The 24,653-nt window shown below is 37.1% G+C and overlaps 1 protein-coding gene across 5 annotated transcripts in view; it reads right to left on the bottom strand.

The window, feature by feature from the left end:
• The window catches only part of DNAJB6 (DnaJ heat shock protein family (Hsp40) member B6), a 94,405-nt gene that overhangs the window by 26,112 nt on the left and 43,640 nt on the right, over positions 1-24,653 (bottom strand). For 2 of the 5 annotated variants that reach the window (XM_070726453.1, XM_070726454.1), the window contains exons 6-8: positions 20,357-20,488; positions 19,718-19,859; positions 19,206-19,276 (exon numbers count right to left, since the gene is read on the bottom strand). In XM_070726453.1, coding sequence (XP_070582554.1) covers positions 19,206-19,276; positions 19,718-19,859; positions 20,357-20,488 — 345 coding nt within the window. Of the gene's footprint in view, positions 1-18,503; positions 19,277-19,717; positions 19,863-20,356; positions 20,489-24,653 lie in introns of those variants that run through there. The other 3 variants (XM_070726450.1, XM_070726451.1, XM_070726455.1) reach the window with 2 other exon arrangements.

Raw genomic sequence — 24,653 nt, 5'->3', positions numbered from 1 at the left:
ATGCACCTTCCCCCACCCTCAAAAGAGGGTGGAAATCGTGTTGCATCTTATACACCGAATAGAGCCATTTTTGCTGTCCCAAAGCCCTGGCCCAGCATCCCGTTTTTGCGAAAAATGGGGCTAGTTTCACAAAAATAAGGTAGATAGAAGGTCTGGGATGCCTGCAGAGAGCTCCTGGGTGATGGGGGAAAGTAAAAATGCCCCTATTTTTGCATCCCCCAGCACTCAGAAGTTCTCTGCCCACTCTCTGCTCACCCCATTTTTACGGAAAGCAAGGTAAAAAATGGACTTTTTTTTCACAAAAATGGGCATTTTTGCCATACCCAAGCACCCAGGAAGTTCTCTGCAGGTTTCCCAGACCCTTTGCCCGCCCAATTCTTGCAAAATGGGCAAAAATGGGCTGCTTTTTACAAAAATTCCCCTCAAATTACCATATCTAGCATGCCTGGAGGAGGAGCTGCGAGAGCAATCATGGGCTTTCCCAAATATGCCCATGTTACACCAACACTCCGCAGTCTGCATTGGTTGCCGATCAGTTTCCAGTCACAATTCAAAGTGTTGGTTATGACCTATAAAGCCCTTCATGGCACTGGACCAGATTATCTCCGGAACCACCTTCTGCCGCACGAATCCCAGCGACCAGTTAGGTCCCACAGAGTTGGCCTTCTCCGAGTCCCATCAACTAAACAATGTCGTTTGGCGGGACCCAGGGGAAGAGCCTTCTCTGTGGCGGCCCCGGCCCTCTGAAACCAACTCCCCCCAGAGATTAGAATTGCCCCCACCCTCCTCGCCTTTCGTAAGCTCCTTAAAACCCACCTCTGCAAAACCCACCTCTGCCGTCAGGCATGGGAGAACTGAGATATTCTTTCCCCCTAGGCCTCTACAATTTATGCATGGTATGTTTGTATGTATGTTTGGTTTTATAAATAAGGGTTTTTTAGTTGTTTTAGTATTGGATTGTTACATGCTATTTTTATCACTGTTGTTAGTCACCCCGAGTCCACGGAGAGGGGCGGCGTACAAATCCAACAAATAAATAAAATAAATAAATTCTGAGAGTTGAATTCCATTAGTTTTAAAGCTGTCAAGTTTGAATACCACCTGTTAGGGGTTAGGAGTGCAAGGGTCTTCAATCTTGGCAGGTTTAAGATTTGTGGACTTCAACTCCCATTCCTGACCTAGCATGACTGGAGGTGGAATTGTGAGAGTTGAAGTCCACAACTCTTAAAACTGTCAAGTTTGAAGTTTGTAAAAAGTGTACATGGTTGTAAACAGTATGCATGTTAGTAAAAAGTATTCTGCTGCAATATATTCCTGTAACATTTGGTTCAAAATACTTTTTTCCTTGTTTTGCACCTCTAAAATCTAGGCGTGTTTTATAATCCGGTGCATTTTATAATCCAAAAAATACGGTAATTTCAACCAATTATTTGCAAGGGATTAGGGAGCCTGAAATGGGCATTGTATTACCTGAATGCCCTTTCTCGATGGTTGGAGTCAGCAATTGCATATTTTATTGCACAGACTTTTATGCATACAGATGTTTTCTGCACAAGAGAAAATAAAACAGAAAACATTTTAAAACTGAGAATTAAGGCCATATCAGTTACACGCATCATACTGCCTTGATTGCATCAGCAGAATCTCACCCTGTTTAAGGTGACTCCCTCCCTCCTTAACCAGGGGGTGGGTTGACGAACCCTTGCAGATAAAATCGCTCAGATTGGACAGACCTTGACTGGAATGCAGTGTTGCGTTGACAACGAGTCATTCAAGGTGACAGGGGCTCGTCTTTGTCCTGTTGTGTGGGAGGAGTTTGACCTTGTGAAACCTGATGAAATGAACAAGGCCAACAGCTCTGCCACCAGTTTATTGGACCCTTCCCTCCTGGCTGATCTCGGCTACCAGGGAGGTGACATGGAGCTGGGTCCAGGGGGTTGTCAATGCTTCCTTGAGTGGCTCCTTTAAAGGGGGCACTCGTGTGCCCCATCCTCAAGTAGCCTTCCCTGGACCCGGCTGTTCTGAATAACTATTGTCCTGTCTCCAATCTCCCCTTTTAAGGGAAGGTTGTTGAGAAGGTGGTGGCACTCCAGCTCAAATGGTCCTTAGATGAAGCCAATTATCTGGGCCCTCAACAGTCCGGTTTCAGGCCCGGCTATAGTACGGAAACTGCTTTAGTTGTACTGACGGATGATCTCTGGAGGCCCAGGATAGAGGTCAATCCTCTATCCTAGTGCTTCTTGATCTCTCAGTGGTTTTCGATACCATCGATTATAGTATCCTTCTGTGCTGATTGGAGTGTGTAGTGTGAGGCACCGTTTTACAGTGGTTCGCCTCCTACCTCTTCAATCGGTGTTGGCAGAGGGGCAGGTAGACTCCCAGGCCCCTTCTCTGTGGGGTGCCTCAGGGGTTGGTCCTCTCCTCTCTGTTTAATATCTACATGAAACAGCTGGGTGAGATCATTCGACAACATGGGGTGAGTTATCATTAGTATGATGATACTCAGTTATACATCTCTTCTCACAGTCACTCATGTCCTTATCACCTCGAGGTTTGGCTACTGCAATGCTCTCTACATGGGGCTACCTTTGAAGAATGTTTGGAAACTCCAGATGATGCAAAATGCAGCTATGCAAGCAGTCTTGGGCTTTCTGAGATAGTACACCCATGTCTCCAGCACTCAGCGAGCTGCATTGGCTACTGATTGGTTTCCAAATGCAATTCAGTGTTGGTTATGACCTATAAAGCCCTACATGGCATCGGACCAGATTACTTATGGGACCGTCTTCTGCCTTATATATCCCAGTGGCCGGTCAGATCCCACAGAGGTGACCTTCTCCAGGTCCTGTCAGCTAGACAATGTTGTATGGCGGGACCTAGGTGAAGAGCCTTCTCTGTGGCGACTCCGGCCCTCTGGAATCAACTCCCTAAAGAGATTCGTACTGCCCCCACCTTCCACAGGAGTTTAAAGACCTATCTCTGCCAGCAGGCTTGGAGCCATTAAATCTATCATCTTGCCCCGGCCGGTGAAAGAATGTATATGTTTGATCAATTGATTGAATGAATGTGAGTGATTAACTTTTCTAAGAAATTGGGTTTTTGGTACATTTTAATTTTAGATTTCTATATGTTATGTATTCACTTTTGTTGTGAGCCGCCCTGAGTTTGAGGAATAGGGCAGCATAAAAATCTAATTAATTAATTAATTAGTTAATACTCGGTATATTTATTTGCCTCTTTGTTTGCCAGTGGTGTTAACCAGGCTCATAGCTGTGTACTCATTTGTAAGGGCCAAGCAAGGCCTTTCCAGAAGGCCAGTAGAGGCTGGATCACCTGGGAAATGAGCAGGGGTTGAGTGTTCTACACAATGGGGCCAAAGACCAATCCACTCCCTCCTCCCACTAAGAATTCTTTAGCTGATGGGGATCATAAATACCTTCCCTGGGAGATCAGATGGGGCAGGCTGATGTGATAGGGTTCAGGCAGCTCCGTTGGTAACCTGACCTTGTGCCATACAGGGCTTTAAAAGCCACAACAGCTTGAACGAAACAAAAAGCAAACTGATGCAACTTGCACAAGAAAGATGTAACATGCACCATTCTTTGAGCATGTACCAGCTGAAGCTTCCAGATACTTTTCAAGGATTGCAGATTTCACTACAATACTCTAAAGAGGAGATGACCATCGTATAAGTGACAAAGAGCTTCCTTTTCTAGGAAAGGGTGTAACTGATGCACAACATGAAGTTGAACAATGTTTTATAATGCTTTATAAATTAAAACGGTAAAGGTTTCCTTCACAAATACGTGGTGGTTGTTCCCGACTCTAGGGGGCAGTGCTTATCTCCGTTTCTAAGCTGAAGAGCCTGTGCTGTCTGATGACGTCTCCGTGGTCATGTGGCCGGCATGATTAAACACTGAAGGCACATGGAGCGCTATTACCTTCCCACCAAAGGTGGTTCCTATTGTTCTACTTTATTTTTACATGTTTTTGAACTGTTAGGTTGGCAGAAGCATGCTAAATTGTCGCCCCATGTCCATAGAGAGGGATGGCATAAAAATCAAACAAACAAGCAAATAAATAAACAAAAAAATAAATAAGAAGAACTTATATAACATTCCTATTCTCAAAGCCTGTGTGTAAGAGGTTATGATAAAACTTCTGCTTTCAATTAGAATAAACAAAAATTTAAAAGGTATTTATCCACTTGATCTTCGTTGTTTTAAGGTATCTTTAAAAACAATAATGAAATGTATTTAGACATTTTCTGACTAAAAGCACTATATGAAAACCTCAACTGACTAATGCCAGAATGGTTATCAAAGGCTCCATATTGTAAGAAAAAAAGTAAAAGAAATATGCAGTACCGTATCGTTTTCTTTTAACTGATTTTGTTTTCTATTTCTTACTAGTTTTCTGAACTTTTATTATCTCATTGGAAGTATGTGTGTGTGTGTGTGTGTGTGTGTGTGTGTGTGTGTGTGTGTGTGTCAAAGTTATGTCGAGGTCTTCCTTCCTTCCTTCCTTCCCTCCCTCCCTCCTTTTCAGATATTATCAAAATGCAGATATGTTTTTGTGCCAAGTAAAATTAGAAACAGTCATTTATATTCCCAAGGAAGCTGAATGAACTTTTTTCTTTCAAGTATCTGAAGTTGCAAAGTCATAAGCTTACTTTTATTACTTATTAGTTTCATTATGTCAGGACTATAGAACTATGCATTAATGGGATATCACAACTAATAAATGATCAACCAGAGGAAACATTTTGAAATGTGGGAAGATTGCCACTATTAATGTGGTAGCCTTACAAATGTCCTCACTTGAGAAACTTTGCACTGAGTCATATCTATGCTTTCAGGTATTGTAAATAAATTAGCTTCTTCCAGTAAATAAACCAGTTCTGAAGCTTAAAGGTGAATGTTACATTAATCTGGAATATCCCTATGGAGATGCTTACTAGGCAAAATGCAAATTCAAAGTTACTTAGATTACAGAATCACAAAATTTAAACCAACACAATGCAGCTTCATGCTCTCGAAAATACACATATGAGGGAGGGAGGGAGGGAGGGAAGGAGGGAAGGAAGGAAGGAAGGAAGGAACTTTGAAGAAATGAAACACAAAAGCATGGTCACAGTAAACAAATTCCTATAGTGAAGAACATTTTTGAGGATGAGGCAGAATACTGATCAATACTCACCTCTCATTATGATGGTCTTGGCAGAGAAAATAAATTATTGGAAAAAGTCTAGCAGTGACTCTGTTCTTTTCCAGCTTCAAGTTGAGAAAGGGGAAATGGAAGACTACACTACATGCTTTTATAGTGTCCTAATTTGGGTAAAGAACAATTTTAACAAGCTGTAATGTATTTCTGAATTGTTTAGTATTTGCTACACGGTTATCAGCAATCTATATCACTATAAAATGATTCATATATTTCACCTGCCCTACATTACGCAATATGTCAAAGAAATAGTTAAATTTGCCACACTCTACTTTTTCTTCTTCTGCTCAAATTGACTGGTCCAAGGTTGGCTCGCTTTGTGCCTAAAGTGAAACTAGAACTCAAAGTCGCCCAATTATTAGCCTGATGTCCTAAGCCAAACTGGTTCTTGCCATGCTCTATAGCAGGGATATGGAGCCATGGCCCTTTTATGACTTGTGTTTCAGGAATTCTGGGAGTTGAACTCCACAGGTCATAAAAGGGCCATGGTTTCCCATCCCTGCTCTATAAGAACGAGTAGTATGATACGATGCAGACTATGGAAGCCAGGGGTTTCAATTTCATTGAGGCATGCATCAGGGTTGTTTGCCCTGAGGGGGGCGGATAGTGGTGGAATGGGCGTAGCCAAGGTGGGCATGGCCAGTTCAATGTCACTCATGTCAGGGGCACCTGTGATAACCCAAGTGCTCTGCCAGAGAAAATGGGCTCCCGAGCTCCATTTTTGGCTGTGATGTCCTCCTGCAACCCCTGCCAGCGAAAACAGAGCTCGAGAGGGCCATATGCTCTTTTTTCGCTGGCAGACACTGTGGCCAATCTGCTGTTTCCAGGGCAGCCCCGCAGGCTTGATCTAACTACCTTGGGTGGCCCCCAGCTCTTGAGTTTGACACCCCTGATGTAAGCCCTTGGGTTTTTATTACAGGAGAAAATAAGATTTTTTTTAAAAAAAAATTAAGCCATATTTATTTAGTCATCAGTTTACAAGTAAGTTACTTTGAAATGCTTTTTAGTCCCAATTATTTTCAATCATCTTACATAAACAGCCTTTACATTCCCTAATTAGTGCTCCAAATCTTAAAGAGAATACTTGTCCCACGGTTTCATATAAAACATCACTAAAAAGCGTCTTTAAAAAACCCAACAATCTGGTGCTTCTCACACCTTCCCAAACCACAGAAGGCTGTGAGGTTTGCACAGCTTAGTAATTTTGCTTCCTCTGGAAGAAGTGATATTCTTCAGGGAGCTTTCATAATTTGAGAAAAACAAATTATCTCTCCAGTGAATCCTGAACGCTTCCTTGATCTGGCACGCACCGTACAGACTGCAGATGTCACATCGTCTGAAAATCCTTTTTTTCCCCCTGAACCCAGATACCAGCTGATAAGCAATCAAGCCTACGCTTGCACCATCTGTCTTCAATATATATCTCTCTCTCACCTTTGAAACCTTCTGCAGGATAAGGAAAAGGAGTTAAGAATGCCAAACTCGTTTCTTCATAACTTGTGCAACTTGCAAGACTAGTCTATTAAGCTTATCTAGAGAAGCCAGGAAACCTACTGTTCTGTCCTACTTGAAACCATCCATTTATTGCACATCCAGCAATACTTTTTCAGGAATAAATAAAAGAGTAATTCTAAGGGAAATGACAAAATTAGCGATAGTCATCTAGAATACTTTTAAACAAGACTAATGTCAGATGGAAGCAAACAGAGCTACAATTGACTTTAGTGGCTATCATTTATGTCAGAATTTTCCAACTCCACTTTTGCAAACAGTGTGCATGCATGTCTGCCACTCACACAAATCGAGTGCATGCGCACATGCTTGCCCATTGCTTGTCCAAGTGAGGATGGTTGTGAATGCAATGCCTGCTTGCCAGCTGTTTCAACAGCCCAATTGCAAACTCCTCACAACCCACTTGCTTGCCTTCCCTTGAGAATGGCCATAGGTTAGGGGAGGACTATGTTTACCGCTTCTCAAAGTCTCCAAGCTAAACCCTAATTTAATCCCTCCTTCTATCTTATCTGACAGTTTCCCAAGAAATATTCTACTCCAGAGCTGCACAGGATTCCTTAAACACCTTGTGACAAAGCAATCTTTGTTGTGAGTTAACCTTTTCCACTAATCTTCAATCGTGGCTCAGTTCTGTAAAAAGAGATCTTGTATCCCATTTAAAACCTTTCTCATTTCATCTCAAAAGAGCTGCTTCTCCTCAGCTGACTTCAAAGTACAGTCTGTCCTTTCCCTGTCAGAAAATCTTAGATTTAAGAAAATGAGTTATACAACAGTTACATAATGTCTATAAATAATGTATATAATATACATAAATGAAGGAAAGTTGCATACAAAATCAATGCAATTACAATGTATATCGACATGTGGCTAAATGCAGCTGAAAATAACAAGGACCAGTTTATCCAGCTCTTATCCAAGTAGCAGCAACTCTATTCTTTTCCATTCCAGAATTCAATAGCTACAATGCAGACTAATATACTTTGGAACAACCTTATTACAATTTTCTGCTAGGCCTGATCAATATTCTGAATCAGTGATACCTAAGTAGCATGTACTGTAAGTTCCATACTCGATTTCCAAAATAATATCAGTGAAATTAAAGGAGTTGGACACAAACATGTTTTGATTGGTATAGCCCCATATTTAACTATAGCATATTAAACAGAGGTCTGTTGCACATATCTGGGATTAAAATGAGAAGGAATGGAGTAGGATAGTTCTTTTGGAATGCAAAACATGAGAACAACCAAAACCTATTCACCCGATCAAATGTAGTGAATCTTTTTAAAAACATTTCCTTATTCCAGAAACATGAAAATACACAAAGTCCATTCCTCTTGATAATACTTCCATAACCATGGAACCTTTCATTTTAAAAATGAAAGATCTTTAGAAATAAAGATTTGTCTGTTGTTTGCAGAATTTAATCTGGACTACCCTAAGAACGACCATGGACTATCATATGCTAGACCAGACCTGGGCAAGATGCGGCCTGGGGGAGCGGATGCGGCCCATACACTGTCTGTGACCAGCCTGTGGAGGTCAGTCCAACCTGTGCGCGCACACATGCGCGCACAGGCAAAAAACAAAAGCCGTGCAGCGTTTCTAAAAGCCGCATGGTGGAGTCAGATGGCCTCACCACCTGTGCGCAGAAGCAAAAAGCGAAAAAGCGGCAGTCGTGTCATGCCTGTTGCTCGGCTGACAGCACTGTCTACACCGGAGCTCTTGCCTCGCCCTCTCCACCTTTCCCGTAAGTTGACTTAACCTTATTTGGAAATTCATGGCGGAGCCTCTCCCACCCCCAATGGGGGGAAATCAGGTTGGGGAGCAGGGAAAAAATTGGAAGACTGAGAATGGAGGGAAGGAAGGACGAAGGAAAGATAGGAAGGGAAGGAAGGAAGGAAGGAAGGAAGGAAGGAAGGAAGGAAGGAAGGAAGGAAGGAAGGAAGGAAGGAAGGAAGGAAGGAGAAATGGTATTACTCTGGAAATATAAAACTATTTTATGAAAAGCAAACAAGTTCCTTGATAGATAAAAATAGAAGTAAAAAGAAACTAGACAACTTTAGGGTTTTTTTAAAAAAAAATGAAATAATGAAGGTTGCATTATATGAATTGGATGAATTATTAACTTAAAATTAGATAAAGGAACTTTCCAGGATCATAATCTTTCATAATTTGGAATTATAGGGAAGTGATAATGACCAAATGATTTCAGGTTTTTTCATTTAGCATCTGTTACCAGCATATGTATACTATATACCAGGGGTGAGCAATTAATAATAATAATAATTATTATTATTATTATTATTATTATTATTATTTATTAGATTTGTATGCCGCCCCTCTCCGAAGACTATAATATAATATAATATAATATAAAACTTTTCTAGATAAGAACTGGGTATTCAAGATATAATATATAACATATAATTATATATATAATATGTAATATATAACATAATATAATATATAATTATAATTTATTTTTATAATATAATTAACTCAGTTCTACCCAATAATATACAGTATTGGGTAGAACTGAGTTAATTATATTAGTCCGGCCCTCTAAAACCCTCCCAATTTCTCATGCAGCCCTAATTGCCCACCCCTGTGCTAGACAAAGCTTAAGGTAAGCATTTAAAAAAAAAACATTGTTTTTTCAAAGATGAATAAGAACCCAAGGCATAATTAGCATTACTAACATAAAGTCCTATTCGACAACACGTAAATGTTATAATTAATAGACTATGCCATCCATATTGTCAATATTTACCATTTATTCCAGATCAATTTCCCCAAGGAATGCTCCATATTTTACTATGGCATATTATGGGCATATTTAGCATCTACTGACCAACATCACCCACTATTCTAAACATACTGCAGTATTATTTCAAATTTCAGTTTTTGCTGACTATCATCAACAAGCCTAAACTTGATGTGTGAGACAGCAATAATTTAGGGAATTTTAACCAACACACCCACAATAAACTTTGATCTTTATCCAAGTCCAGATAAATATTATACTGCTTAGTTTAAATACACGTCAGAAATTTAATCCATCACTCGATGTGAATGATCCCATAACAGAAAAGTATGTTACTTGTGAAGGCAACATTTGTGCATCTAACTTTAATTATATATGGGGGGGGACGACTGTTGCCATGACTCCAATCTTAAGTAAATGTTCCATGGACAGCTCAGAAGAAAAGAAGATAATTGCCCTTTTAAGTACCAAGTGGTACAGCTACAGTTTAAAAAGTATGTTGACACCTCTTTTGTTTAAATCTTAAGAACAGTGTGTCTTAAATGAAAAAAGGAATTACCGTATATACTCGACTATAAGTGAAGTTTTTCAGCACCAAAAATGTGCTGAAAAATCCAACCTCGACATCTATCTCTATGTACCTTCTATCCATCTATCGATCTTATCAATCTTATCTATCTATCTATCTATCTATCTATCATCTATCTATCATCTCTATCTATCATCTATAACTATCATCTATCTATCTCTATCTATCTATCTATCTATCTATCTATCTATCTATAATCTCTCTATCTATCATCTCTCTATCTCTCTATCTAATCTACTGATGCCTCAATTGAGGTAATTTTATTGGTTTTCATTTTTATAAATTACCAGTAACCACTGCATTTTCCACCCTCAACTTATACTCAAGTCAATAAATTTTCCCAGTTTTTGTGGCAAAAGTAGGTGCCTTGACTTATAATTGGGTCAAATTATACTCGAGTATATATGGTATATTACCAGACTCTCCAACACTATGTTAAGTAAACAATACTTTTAAGTTGTGCATTATAAAAAGTATAGCCATATGAACTTCTCAACTATTAACTGTAGTTTCCTTGGCAGCTGCTGTCGTTGTTGTTTGGAGGATTTCTGCCAAAGATTTGATGGAATTTAAAATTAGGAGGGTCAAATAAAGATTAGCTGATATGAATTTCTACTAATATAATTGCTCTATGTTTAGCTAGCAAATGAATTTTTATACAACAAATTAGCATTTAGTCTTATGAAACAAAGAGGTCAAAATCTCTATATCCATTAGCATATGAAGAAAGGAACTTATGTAGACTCTTCCATAGCCAATGGAGTTTGGAAATGTGTCTATCTGTCTGTCTCTGTGTTTTATAACCAGACATGTTGTTGTAGTGATGGAATCTGCATTGGTCATAGTTGAGAAGTTCATATGGAAATGCTTTCTATAATGCATAACTTAGAAACATTATTAACTTAGAAACGTTATTTATTTAACTGGAGAGCCAAGTAATATATTTCATTTTTTTCATTTAGGGCATACTGATCGGGATGTTGGACTAGAAGGTGTACATTGCAACCCTTTCATTTTATGATTCCATTTTTATGGTATGTTCATTATTCTCTAATTGCAGTCTACATTCAGATAAATTTAGATTTGATGTTGACATCAATGGAAGTCATATTTCTATTGTTTCTATGGCTAGTTCATCTTACCTAAATCCCACTCTTATGTTTCAAATTAAAATCATAAGTGTACAGAAGAAGAAAAATACCACAAATATTTATGAATTGGAAAATGAGTAAAAGCATGTCAGAATTCTTTGTAAAAAAGAGCAGTGAAGAAATCAGACAAATGTATTTTCTTGCTAATCTATAGTAATCAAAAGAATGTATGTCAGGAACACAGATGAGAAGGATTTGAGATTGACCTATATAGATAAGCCATGCTGAGAATTATCCTAAAGAAGTGTGTCATGTAAATCAAGTCAGTTCTTATGAAACACAATAATAGCCTGACCAGCAACTCCCAATTCTCCATGGCAGACTAAGGGATTAATTCAAACCCCATTTTAAGTCAACAAAAGCAACTTTTTAGTCTGCCTTGTCAGTGAACATTAATACTTGTGCCTACTGCTGCTCAGTGAACTCTAATGTAACTGAATTCACTAAAGTGACTACTGAATGCAGCAGCCCTTTCAAATGGAAGGCAAAGCTAACAAAAGGAACTGGACCCTAATATAATGTACTATAAAATAAAATTATAAACCAGACTTGCTTAAAGTGGTAACTTTGCTGATAAAGATTTAAGAATTATTCTCAGGTGAATATTCAAAATTATGGGTAATTCCAAAATGGTTTGTACAAGGCCTATTTTGGGAATACTACCGGTAAATGAAAACTGAAATTATTATCTCGATCAACCTTTACCAAATATTCATTATTTTTCCATCACATTAAATATGTATACCGCATTTTTCAGTGTATAAGACACACTTTTTTACTTCAAAAAAGTGTGTTAAAATGGGTGCGTCTTATACATCGAATGTTGGGTAGCGGCCAGCAGCGGCAGTTGCCGTCCCTGAGGCTGCCCGGCAGTCCTCGGCTGGAGGCCGGCGACTCGGCCCCAGGGATGAGTGGGGCATGTGGCAGCAGCTTCAGAGAAGTGGGCGGGTGTCCCCTCAATGCATCCAGCCGGCGGAGGAGCCCGCGGGGTGGCTTCAATCATCCGGCGGGACGGGGGTTGGCTCCATTAGCCCCCACCCCAATCTCCCACCTGCAGGGGTGCCTTTGGGAGTGCGCAGTGGTTGGCGAAGGCGCTCTGAGCAAAGCTACCTCAGCTCAGGAATTCTGGAGCTGGCACCCTCTGCTTGGGTTCAGGCCAGGCTACAGGACTGAGATTGACTCCTCAGTAATACCATCAATTACTGTATTCTTCTGGACAGACTTCAGGCGCTGGAGTGGGCACCAATATATTACACCGATTCTCCTTTTTTGTCCAGGTCAGTTCCAGTTGGTGTTAATGGAGCCTCTGCCCTCTTGAACATTTTCCCTTCAGAGATTACGATAACCCCAACTCCACTGACCTCTCCTTAAGATCTTGAAGACCTGTGTGCCATGGCCGGGGATCCCAAGTGTGTGAACCACCCTGTTTCCCAGCTATATTCATCATAATTTTTGGCTGCCATACATATTTACCTTTCTATGACATTGTAATTTTTAATTGCTTTATTATTGTTTGCTACCCACATTCACTTGTCTGAAATTGTAGTAAGTGAATAAATAAGTTATCTTAATCCAAGTTAGCATTTTGAAAGGTACTGAATACCTAGCCACTTCCCAGGAATTTGGGTCAGATGGTAGATGAATTCTGCTGATACAGATGTGCTTTTCTCTATTAGCAGGGTTACCATTTATCACTGGGTACCAAGGGTTTTGTTTTGGTTTATTATATTCTGTGAGTCAATTGTATGAGACACAGATGGCTATTTCTACCAATTAAATAAATATTCATTAGTATCCTACTGTCATGATAGTTTCAGATTACAAACAAAAATGGAAAAAGGATGCCCAAACAAAGGAGGCAGTAGAGATTCTAATAAGAATTTCTACTTATTTTAGATAGTAGTTCAACACTGCTAGAGCTAGAGAGACTTGACCTGCAAAAATGATAGCACAGTATTTCTACATGTTTTTTCCCCTTTTGTCTAGCAATTGGTCAGATTTTTTGGAGCTGAGGTCTAGCAGTCCAAAATATCCCTAATTAAAACTAATATTTGATAAGTATCTCCCCCCCCCCGGGTTTGGGAATAAGTGCTATAAATAAACTGTATTAAATCAAAGACCTTTTGTTTTTATAATCTTATATAACCTGATACATTTTATTAAACATATATTAATCAGCGAGATGTTTTCAAATCAGTAAAATAATTTTACATATGAAGAAACTGAAGCTAAGTAACTTAAAAGAGTTTGGGACATAAGCCTGCAAATAAGTTAGCCCACAGAAATACTCCAGACATACACTGCAGCACAGTAATGAAAATACTACTGAGACAATACTGTCAATTACAAATCAACTATAGCTAAGCAGGTAGAATAGAAAAAGTCCAAATATGAATGTAACAATATTCAATGATGAAATTTTTTTCTCTTGCACAATTGGCAGAAACACTTGTCTTTTACAAAAAAAACACATTTTTTTTTAAAAAAAGAACTATTTAGAAATACCTTGTCAGAAATCAATCAATCCGAAGTTACAATGAAAACATTCAATCTAGCAACTGGATAGAAGACAGGTTAATGAAACGCACTTAAGATAAAAACTGCACTTTGTTCACAATGTAGACAATGGAATAGCAAACTAAATTTATCATGCTCTATTTCAAAGTGGAACAATTTTTAAAAAAAATCAGATTGTAGCAGCTATTCAGGGCTATTCTTAAACCACAATAGTAGGTTTATTTTGAAATTTTTGAAATATTTTGAAATTTACCTAAGTTTGAAGGCAAAATAAATCTTTCATCATGCCAAAACACTGTGTTTTGAAATACACTGGTAAATAACAGGCTGAATGCAGTCCATTCATTGATAAATAACAGGCTGAATGCAGTCCATTCAAGATAAATTTCAATTGAAATTGATAAGACAAATAAGTGATTTGTCTCAAGTATTGAAAGAGAATTAGATGTAACTAAGTCCCCCTTTAGGCATGAAAGCCAGATGGATAACTTTGGGCCGGTCATTCTCTCAGCCTGACCCTTCTGCAGGAACTGTTATTGTGGGGAAATAGGAGGAGGATGGAATTATGTTCACTGCCATGAGTTAGTTCTTATAAAACAATAAAGGCAAGATAAAATTCAGATTTAAAAAAATCAACACAGTATGAACAATTGTTCACAAATAGTGACTTTTAACTACACGATTTGATACAATGTTGTCACTGTGAGAAAAAAGGAAGAGCAGGAAGTACTGTAATGGAAATATTGGTGGAAGATGTTAAATTGAAGAGAAGTGTCCTTTACTTTAAGCAAGTAAACTTCAATAGGAAGCATTTGTGTAGAGTGTTTTCCCAATCCTTTAGTTGGCAGCTCTGAAGCTATAGTTAAGAAATTGTTGGAAAAAACAAGTTAGCCCTATATAACTCCCCCTGCACAATAGACTCCACTTCCTCTAGAGATCAAACTCCATTTCCTTCTAATCTGGATGATGTTGCCTAGTAAGGCTATGTAAGATCTGCAAGAAAACGATCAAGATCAGAGAGCACCAAAGACCATCTACTTCCTCTTATTAAGCTTGGTAGGCAGTGCATTTTGCTTTGCTCAAGAAAGGATTTCATATGTTGAAAATTAGCCAGAACCGAAGAAAAGATGTATGAGCAGAAGGGACGACCTACAGATGAAAGAAATAATCAGGACAGCTGCAGCCTAGCAGGGACGGTATTCCCATCTTCAAAGACATCTGGTGGATATAATTGGGTTTCTACTATAGGCATTCTCTTCATAACATATAATATTTCTATTACTCATGCACACTGCTTCCTTTTATCACACAAATCAGATCAAAATCTATCAAAGGCAAACGGCTCTACGGTTCCTTCACTAGCTCAAGCAGTAGATAATGCTACCCATTATTTTTTTTCTTAGCGGCAATTTTCAGGGGCAGAATCTAATATTTTGCTTATAAACTAGGGAACTATATTTCACCATATGGTTGAAGCAACATATTCATCAGGATGTGAGAATTGCAAACAAATGAACCAAATAAACATTCTTTAAAATTAAAGATCTCATGCCTTCACTCTTTGTGTGACTTTCACTCTTTGAAATTACAAGAACTTATTTATCCAGATAAATTGTACTGGACAAAGAAGGAACATGAAATATCTAATTCACTTGCACTGTCAGAAAGATTAGTAACTTAAGAGTTAGATTCAAGACCCAAATGATTACATGCCAACAGATATAGTCTTCATCCAATTGCCTCATTTAGGAACTGTTCAGTAACTAGTGTAAAGATTATGACCATTGCAGGGCAACACAATTGCCAGTCAGATGCTTTGCAATGGTCCTGCAATGGTCATAACTGCAATGACCAATTATTGCAAGGACCACTGCAGCATCCTTGAGTCACATGATCACCATTTGTGTGCTTTGCAACAAGCATAGTTAATTGAGAAGGAAGAAGTCGTAAGTCACCACCCCACAATGTTTTTAATGACCCGAGTGATTCACTTAACAAGAAGAAGTTAGCCTGACACAATCACATGAATTTCTGCTTAGCAATCCTGGCGACAGTTGCCAGTTCCAATCATGGTCACTAAGTGAGGACTACCTGTATGTAATATATTTGAAACAAGATAGCAAGCAAGCCAGCAAGCATGAGGCCAGGGCTTTGTCAATGCTATGATCTTGCAGGGCAAATGCAGAAATTAACTGGCAAAGGACTCTGGCACATATCTGCTCTTGGAAGGCAACACCACATGTTCATTAAATGGAATAATTGATACAGTATTTTGTCAAAACTTCCCTAAAGCTGTGTTTTCACTTAAAATTGGAGATTAATGTTTTGCAAATAATCTATAATCTGATTATTGAAATTTCAAATATGCCAAACTGTATTTGGGGGGGGGGTAGATGTATAATGTGGGTTTTTTGATATTATAATAATAACAACAACAGAGTTGGAAGGGACCTTGGAGGTCTTCTAGTCCAACCCCCTGCTTAAGCAGGAAAACCTACACCACTTCAGACAAATGGTTATCCAATATCTTCTTAAAAATTTCCAGTGTTGGAACATTCACAACTTCTGAAGGCAAGCTGTTCCACTGATTAATTGTTCTAACTCTCAGGAAATTTCTCCTTAGTTCTAAGTTGCTTCTCTCCTTGATTAGTTTCCATCCATTCCTTCTGGTTCTACTCTCAGATGTTTTGGAGAATAGTATGACTCCCCCTTCTTTGTGACAACAGCCATATATAATTCTAGTATTTGAACTGCAGTCACACATAGTCTTAGTTAACTTCAATACACCAGTCAAGCAAAAGTGCCCAAATTAAACCTGCTGTGTGCTGCTAGGAATATAATGTGCAGTATACTTTGCTGTAATGAAGTAGCATGAAAGCTGGTAAGTTACTCTTCTGGTTTCTGGTAAGTTTTGCTTAATACAAAATTTAATAGCTGTTCTATGAGAGTGTTAACAGGAACATTTTAAATAAAAATAGCTTGTTCATGATGTACTTCAGCAATTTTCAAAGACTTAATTAAAAATTAAACAGAAAAATGTCTTGGTTTGCACTTTTATTCTGATTTGTTTCTTCTAGTTCGCCAGTCAAGATAAATTCTATTATTGGAAAACTCATTCAAAGAAGTTTAACGTCCATAATTTTAATATAAAGATTTTATATGACAAATGTACATTTGGGCTTCAATGGGCCTTCAGATAGGCTCTGAAAGCACTTTTTCATCACAATTGTCATTAGGCATTAAAAGCAATGGTTCTCAACCATTCTAATTCTACGACCCCTTAATACAGTTACTCATTTTGTGGCGACCCCTTAACTATACGTCTAGCGCCAATTGTCCCAACAGAGCTTTAAGCTGATTGGCAGGAAGGTCAGAGGGACACCCCATTGTAAATGCCTGATTGGTTGGATTGTAAAAATATGTTCCAAAGCACCAGAATAGAAGCTTTAGTTCCTAACAATGGGAAATTTGTCTTTTCCCATGGTCTTAGGCGACCCTTGTGAAACAGTCATTCAGCCCCCAAAGGGGGTTCCGACCCCTAGGTTGAGAACCACTGCATTAGAGTGAGCATAATCTTGGAACATGCATGTTTTAAGTGCACAGATAGTTACAACTTGCGAAAGCTGATCTCTGAGTTTATCTGAAATTTCTACTGAAATCTCAGTAATTCTAACATTCAATAACAGCCAATGAACAATTTGGAACTTAATCTGAAATCTGTTGCTCACCTGAAAGAAATCAACAGGAGATAGGTAATGTGTTTCCATGTTAGTATTTATTATTTTTAACTACAGTATTATGTTTTGTTACTGAGAGTTCATTATAGCCTGCTGAAAGATTCTTATTTTGTAAGTAAGCACTTTATTTCTTCTCAAAGAATGTCACTCTCTCCTTAGGAAAAAAGCAAGCAATAATCCAAAGGGTGAATCTCAAAATCACAGTAGCCCATAAAGTTGCCTAATGGTCTTAACAAAACAAAAGGAAAAAAACAAGTCCTTTTGCCTTCATCCATTGCTTTGGATAAAATAAAAATCAAACTAATGTTTTTTCCACAATTCACTTACACTATTAAAATTATTTTTAAGACATCTGGCTTAAAACTGCATTTAAACATAGTAAAGGTAGTTTCAACTTTCAACCACAATTGGGACAAGAATTTCCATTGCTAAACAAGACAGCAAGTCATGTCTGATTTTATAACCTTTTCCCATGGTTGTTAAGCAAATTACCGAGGTTGTTAAGTGGATCACATGGTTGTTAAGTGAATCCATCTTTCCCCAGTGACCTTGCTAGTCAGAAGCTGGTTGGGAAGGTCACAAATAGCAATCACGTAACCCGGGGAAGTGCTACCATTGTAAATAAATGCTGTTTGCCCGAATTTTGATGACATGACCATAGGGAGGCTTTGACAGTACAAAGTACAAGGACTGGTTATAAACTACTTCTTTCAGGGCCATTATAACTTCAAACAGGCACGAACAAATGGTTGTAGGTTGAGAACTACCTATAATGAAACTTAAAACTTCTATTAGTCTTAAAAATTAATTTTAAAATTGCCGTTTTAAAGTTTACCTAATTTAATGAAATTATATTTGTGTTAGTTCAGAATGTTGTGTCGGACACTAAGAAGAATCCAAGTTTTATATAAAGAATGTGTGCAAAGGAAGAGCTGAAAGCAAAATAGAATTAGTATCCTTCAAAGTACATAGGCACATATAAAAGCTACAAGTATTACTCCAAGAAAGAAGCACCACAAATATCAGCATTTATTCATTTTTAACTTTTTAGCAAAAATGACAAAATACCTAAGCTCAATAGTTTTAATTTATTAGCTTAGGCTTAAACATTATACATTTTTGTCAAAATGAACTAAATTGCCAGCAATCATGCAAAAACTAAAAAAAAGGTCCTTAATTAGTTTAAACCAGAAATGCACCATCAGTAACATGTTAACATTATTCACTACTAAAAGCCAAATGCTTGAAATTAAATTTGCCTCAGAAATGTTAACTTCACAGTAAAATATTAATTGGCTCACATATCAACACCTAAAAACAAAAAATAGCAAAAAGCAAAATTCATGCTAACATTTGGTACAATTTATATCCCTAACAGTAAAGTAGGGTAAACGTTTACCTGAAATAATATTTAATATAAAGCAAAAAGCGTACAGAAATTTACAACAATTTTAAGGACAAAAAAAATGGTCCTATTCATGTGGTCCCAGCAATTAAAAAGGAAAAAGTCTGACATACGAGCTCCGATGAGCCATTTTTAAATACTTTAGATTATGTATAGTACAATGAAAGAGTTCGTCTGAAATCTTCAAAAAATCTTCAAAAAAATATTTGTGTTAATCCACAAAGGATGCTTGTTATAACTTAAAATTTCTGTTAAATGCGTGCGATGAATTACTTGTTATCCAAGGGTAGCAGCTGCTCCTTACCATTTATTGTTAAAGATTTTAACATGCCATCTTCTTCGACCTCTACTCTCTCTTGTCCATTCTCAACAATTCTGCAGGACAAAAATCCACGTAAGAGCATGGGTGTTGGTTTCTGTCTTTTTTTAAACAGTAAAAATACAACAGAGAGATCTTGCCCATAGAGATTCACAATGAGACAGTATCTTACAGCAGCAAAATAAAGCTTCATTTTATCCACAAGTTTGATGCAATTAATTCTCCAGTTGTCAAAACCCTTGCAAGATTCTTTAGTTGAGCTACCTTTTTAACTATTATTTCAAATCAGATCAGAACCACTATATACTTTTTCTCAGGCCATAGGGATGCCAACTTAATTTACACTTAACTCGAGGACTAAAAAACAAAAAATCAAGCACATCAACATAAAAACAATGAATCAAACCTTACTGAAACAGTTACTATATTCTAATTTTGTTTTGAATGGAAAGAAATATTAACAACTCACTAACAAATTTAAATTTAAATCACTGTACCTCTTTGTAGTAACTTTTCTGCCGTTAACTATTTTAGTTGAAGTCGATACAGATTTGAAATTACCCATTCCACTACCACCAAATGATGTGGAGGAGAATGAAGTAACGCCTCCATGGCCAAGAGAACCAAATGAAGTGAAACCTGCTAAGAAAGAAAAAGTGATAAAATATATTTGGCCGAGGCATACTTCTGCTTTTAAATTAATGGGCAGACTAATGCTTGGAACTATCAGGCCTCTTATTAAAACCATATCTGTTCATCAATATTGAAAAATGTTAAGTAATACTACATGTTCTGAATACATTCAAAATACTAAACAGTATTTTACATCTTTGAAGAGACAGAAACATATGGAAACATGGAAATACAAATATTGCTGATTCCCGTGCTTGACAGAGCTGCCAAGTGGTGTAAATCAGTAATATTTTTGAGCAGTAAAGACTCTTCAACCTTGAAATAAACATAAAAAACTCAAATTACTGGGTCCATCTAAGCAACTCTTGCTCTCTTTAAGTTGTCTATTCCTATTATTCTAGCTTTCATAAATGGTGTCAAAGGCAGAATCACAGTTTGCAGGGTATAAACCTTAGAGAATTGTCCACATTTCAATTTCTACATTGTAATTAATTTCATCCTACCTGTATCAAAGGAAGGAAAACCGCCCCCAAAGGCAGGAAATCCACCAAAGGCAGAGAAAAACGAACCACCGCCTCTGCTTCTGTTTCCACGTGGCCCTCTTCTATTACCAAAAAAATCCTCAAAAGGATCGTCTAAAAATAAAATTAAAAAGAGTTTTGAATTAACTAGTGAATTTCTGTAATAATTAAACAAAATGGTTTTAAAAGATTTATTAATGGACATTCAAATATTAAGATACATCTCTAGCATAATCTATTTCCATCTTTAGTAAGAGAGCATTATTGTCACATAAAGATTTTAAAACTACATTATATTCATGTACATAAAAGCATTACACATCATTTACAATACGTCCTTTACCAGAGTCACTCAACTGTCTTCTTCCTAATACAGTGGTACCTCTACTTAAGAACTTAATTCATTCAGTGACCAGGTTCTTAAGTAGAAAAGTTTGTAAGTAGAAACAATTTTCCCATAGGAATCAATGTAAAACAAATAATGTATGCAAACCCATTAGGAAAGAAATAAAGCTCGGAATTTGGGTGGGAGGAGGAGGAGGAAGAAGGGGGGAGGACAGTCACTGCTCAGAGCGAAGGGAGCGTTTCATTACTCTGGGTGCTGGCAGAGATTTATTCCCTGACCAAGCACCCAGAGAAAGGAAAATGCTTCTTTCGCTCTAGACTGCCAAAGTCTCCTTAAGCGCCACCGAAAGGCTCCTCTGGCAGCTCATGAAAGCCCGAGATGGCCGGGCTTAAAGGGGGAGTGGCAGGAAACTGACTGGGCCTTTGTGCCGTTCTCAAATTTCTAGGAAAATTTTTCCGGGCTCGGGTTGTTAAGTAGAAAATGGTTCTTAAGAAGAGGCAAAAAAATCTTAAACACCCAGTTCCTTATCTAGAAAGGTTCTTAAGTAGAAGCGTTCTTAAGTAGAGGTACCACTGTACAGGGCTAGCATGCATGGTATTTTGCTTTCTTAGCCTGGAATGCTTAACCCTTACACTACCCTTCCTCTTTTCAGCAACTTTCAAGGAAGTATGCAGTGAACTTCAGCCTTTGAAAGCAATTTTTCTAATAAAAGAAAGAAACAGGAAGTTGTGGAAAAGTAAGATATTTGAGTTTCACTGCCTACTTCAACTATGTTCTTTTATAGGTTTAGGAACTTGGGAACCTGAAAAAAAGCTATAATGAAAAATCTAAATCTGTTATATTAGCCTGATTAATGAGGTTTTAACCAGATAAATAATTTAAACACTGTACAAAAGTATTAAAAACAGTAAATGAAATCATAAAAAACTTATAAACATCGCTTATTTCTCTTTAAAAATGTAACATTACGTGAGGGCAAAGAATAAGTTATTAAGCCAAAAATTTCAGAGTCTTAAAATCATTACCATTTTTTCACATATGATGTATGTTTGATCCAGAGATACCTTAAAACTGTATAAATTAATACAAGCAAAACATTATCACAATAAAAGACTTTGCACAATGCAGTCTTCATCATTTAATTGAAGAATGACTATCACAGAACTTTATAATCAGTACAGTACATCAATATATAATCTAAGTCCCTAAAATCTCCACAGAACCCAAAATACTATAATCCGGGTAGATAGATAGGCTTTATTTGAAAAACTTTGAAAATAATAATTTGTTCAACATCACTTAGATCAAAGTACTAGCAACTTTTAAGCTTCCATATTGCCGACTGCTGCTTTGTAAAATATATGGATTTTTTTAAAAGGAGGAAAAGAAACATGGAAATATTATTCTGCCAATGTATAGAGGCCCATGCTGAAACTTTGAACTGAAAAGTTCAATGTGTCCTTAAGATTTAGCTGTTTTTTATTATTATTATTTTTAGAAAATATTTGAAGAGGGGACAATCAGAAATAAATGTATGGGGTATTAAAGTTGTCTTTAAAACTGTTTTAAAATGTAGCTCATCAAATATTCAGAATAACTTCAAGAAATTAAATACATCTAAACTGCATTTAAATATATGGTTCTGAACAGTCCCTAGATGAATTATGTAATTTAAAAACTAAGAAAAGGGAAAATGATTACTACAATTGGTAGATCCAATTAAAAATAAGAATTCCACAAGCAGGTTACACGTGGTTTTTCTTGCTAAAGAAATGGCTTTACATTGTTTATATACAAACGATGCGTATATAAAGATTAGAACTATTTACAATGGTTTGTTTTTACTTTAATTATATTATAGTTACATAAAACATCCAAATGATGTGACCCTAGTTTTAGCCATCTAATAAACAAATCCTCTGAGAGGGGCGGCATATAAATCCAATCAATCAATCAATCAATCAGTCAATCGATATGAATGGAATAGAATTGAAATGAAATAAATAAATAAAATGAATGAACAAAATTAATGAGCAACTTCTAGATATACCCATTCAGGCAGCTAAAGTTTTAATATTTGATTCTTCAAACCAAGGTACTGTACATGTATTTATATTTATCATTTTTTTAATGACAGAGTTCAACCTCCAGCCCTTTTAAGTTAATGATTACTTTCAAATGGATCTTTTTGACTTCAGTCATGCCAAACATTATCATCACACTATTTTTCATTTTCAGGAAACGTGCTTTTTAGATAAAGGGAAACATATTAATTTCACTTTCAGTTTGTACAAGTTTCTTAACATTCTGTTACAAGTACCATCAGCTTCATTGAAAATTTAAATAAAAGGGAAGTCTTCCACAACAAAAGATACATGAATCAGTCCACGTTAATGCTTTAAACTATAACTACTAGTAGTAGACATGGTTTTCTTTAATGACTAGCACTATTTTCAACATAATCAACAGCTTAAGAATTTTTCAGAGAAAATACTATTCCTGTAGCAAGTGTCTTTATATATTGAACTTCAATTATTATCAGGTAAAGCCACTGGTGTAGCTGCCTAATTTATTACACTGACTCATGACCAAAGTATGAAGGTCACTTGTGTACCCATGAACTATATTATATTACTGCTCAATATTATGGATCTATAAATAGCCATTTTTTTCTGAGTTACCTGGTGTTTATTTTTTCAATTCAGGTTTTCCTTTTACTAAAGGAAATATTCCTAAGGAAACTTAGGAGTTTAAATAATTTTTCAAATATAGAATTACATTTAGTTGTATGCAATTAATTTCATCTGTATTTTGTATCTAAGAATCCAGAAACTTAAGTTATACTGACCAGTTTTAATAATGAAATTCCTTGTTTGTTTGTTTGTTTGTTTAACTAACTAACTAACTAACTTATATGCTGCCCAACTCCCAAAAGACTCTGGACATGTTGATTTAAAACTGTATGTACAGCCAAGTAATGTTCTGTAGATTTATTAAGAAAATATTTCCCATTTAAAAATCTTCAATAAAGAACCAAACCAAACCAAAATGAAGTTATTGAGTTATTCAGATTTTCCATCAATTACTTAAAAGGAAATATACATTGTTGCCAGCTGCACTTTCACTCAACTACATTCAGACATGAAGATGCTTCTGAAGTACAGCAGGAATTTTTGCTGATCTTTAATATATATAAAAAAGTTTATATTGAACAGAACTCAGTGATTTTAGAATTCTAACACAAAGCTTCATTTGTTTGCTCAATCTCTATGGCCACCCATCTCAGTCAATGACTTAGTTTACAACAGCCAACATTTTGTTTTATACTGTAGTTTCATTTGTATTTTAGTATTAGGAAAATATGCTATATGAAAAATTAGGCTCTTTGGAGAATTAAAGATCTTTTATTCTTTTGTTTACTTACAAAGAAAAGGTGTAATAGTTTGGTATCTGTTAGCATAAGAATAATAAATGTGACATCCGATCCATCCTAAGAATCCCAATTACCGTATTTTTTGAACTATTAGACGTTCTGGACCACAAGAGGCACCTAGCTTTTTTTTTGGGGGGGGGGGGGGAGAAATAATAATCTGCCTCTTGCCTTCCAGTATCCATTGGTATTCCGTGTCCTTGGAGAGGGGCGGGATACAAATCCATTTAATTAATTAATTAGTTAGTTAATTATTCATCTGGGTAGCATGCTAACAGCAAACAGCCTGTGGTCAGCTTCAGGACGTTCTTGCAGCATGATTTACCACAAGCAGCTGATTGATGGTTGGGTTGGCCTCCTGGAGTACTGCCAATCAGTTGTTCCATGTTGCGCGCATCGCCGCTCCTATCACTGCCTCCATGCAGCCCATTTTGGGCCTCTGCACGCCCCATTTTCCTTTCCGTGCTTCATGTTTTTGACCTCCACACACCCTGTTTTCAGCC

This window comes from Erythrolamprus reginae, chromosome Z (genome assembly GCF_031021105.1).
Source record: "Erythrolamprus reginae isolate rEryReg1 chromosome Z, rEryReg1.hap1, whole genome shotgun sequence".
Taxonomy (NCBI): Eukaryota; Metazoa; Chordata; class Lepidosauria; order Squamata; family Dipsadidae; genus Erythrolamprus; species Erythrolamprus reginae.
Note: the sequence above shows the minus strand (reverse complement) of the source record. Positions and strands in the feature narration are given on the sequence as shown.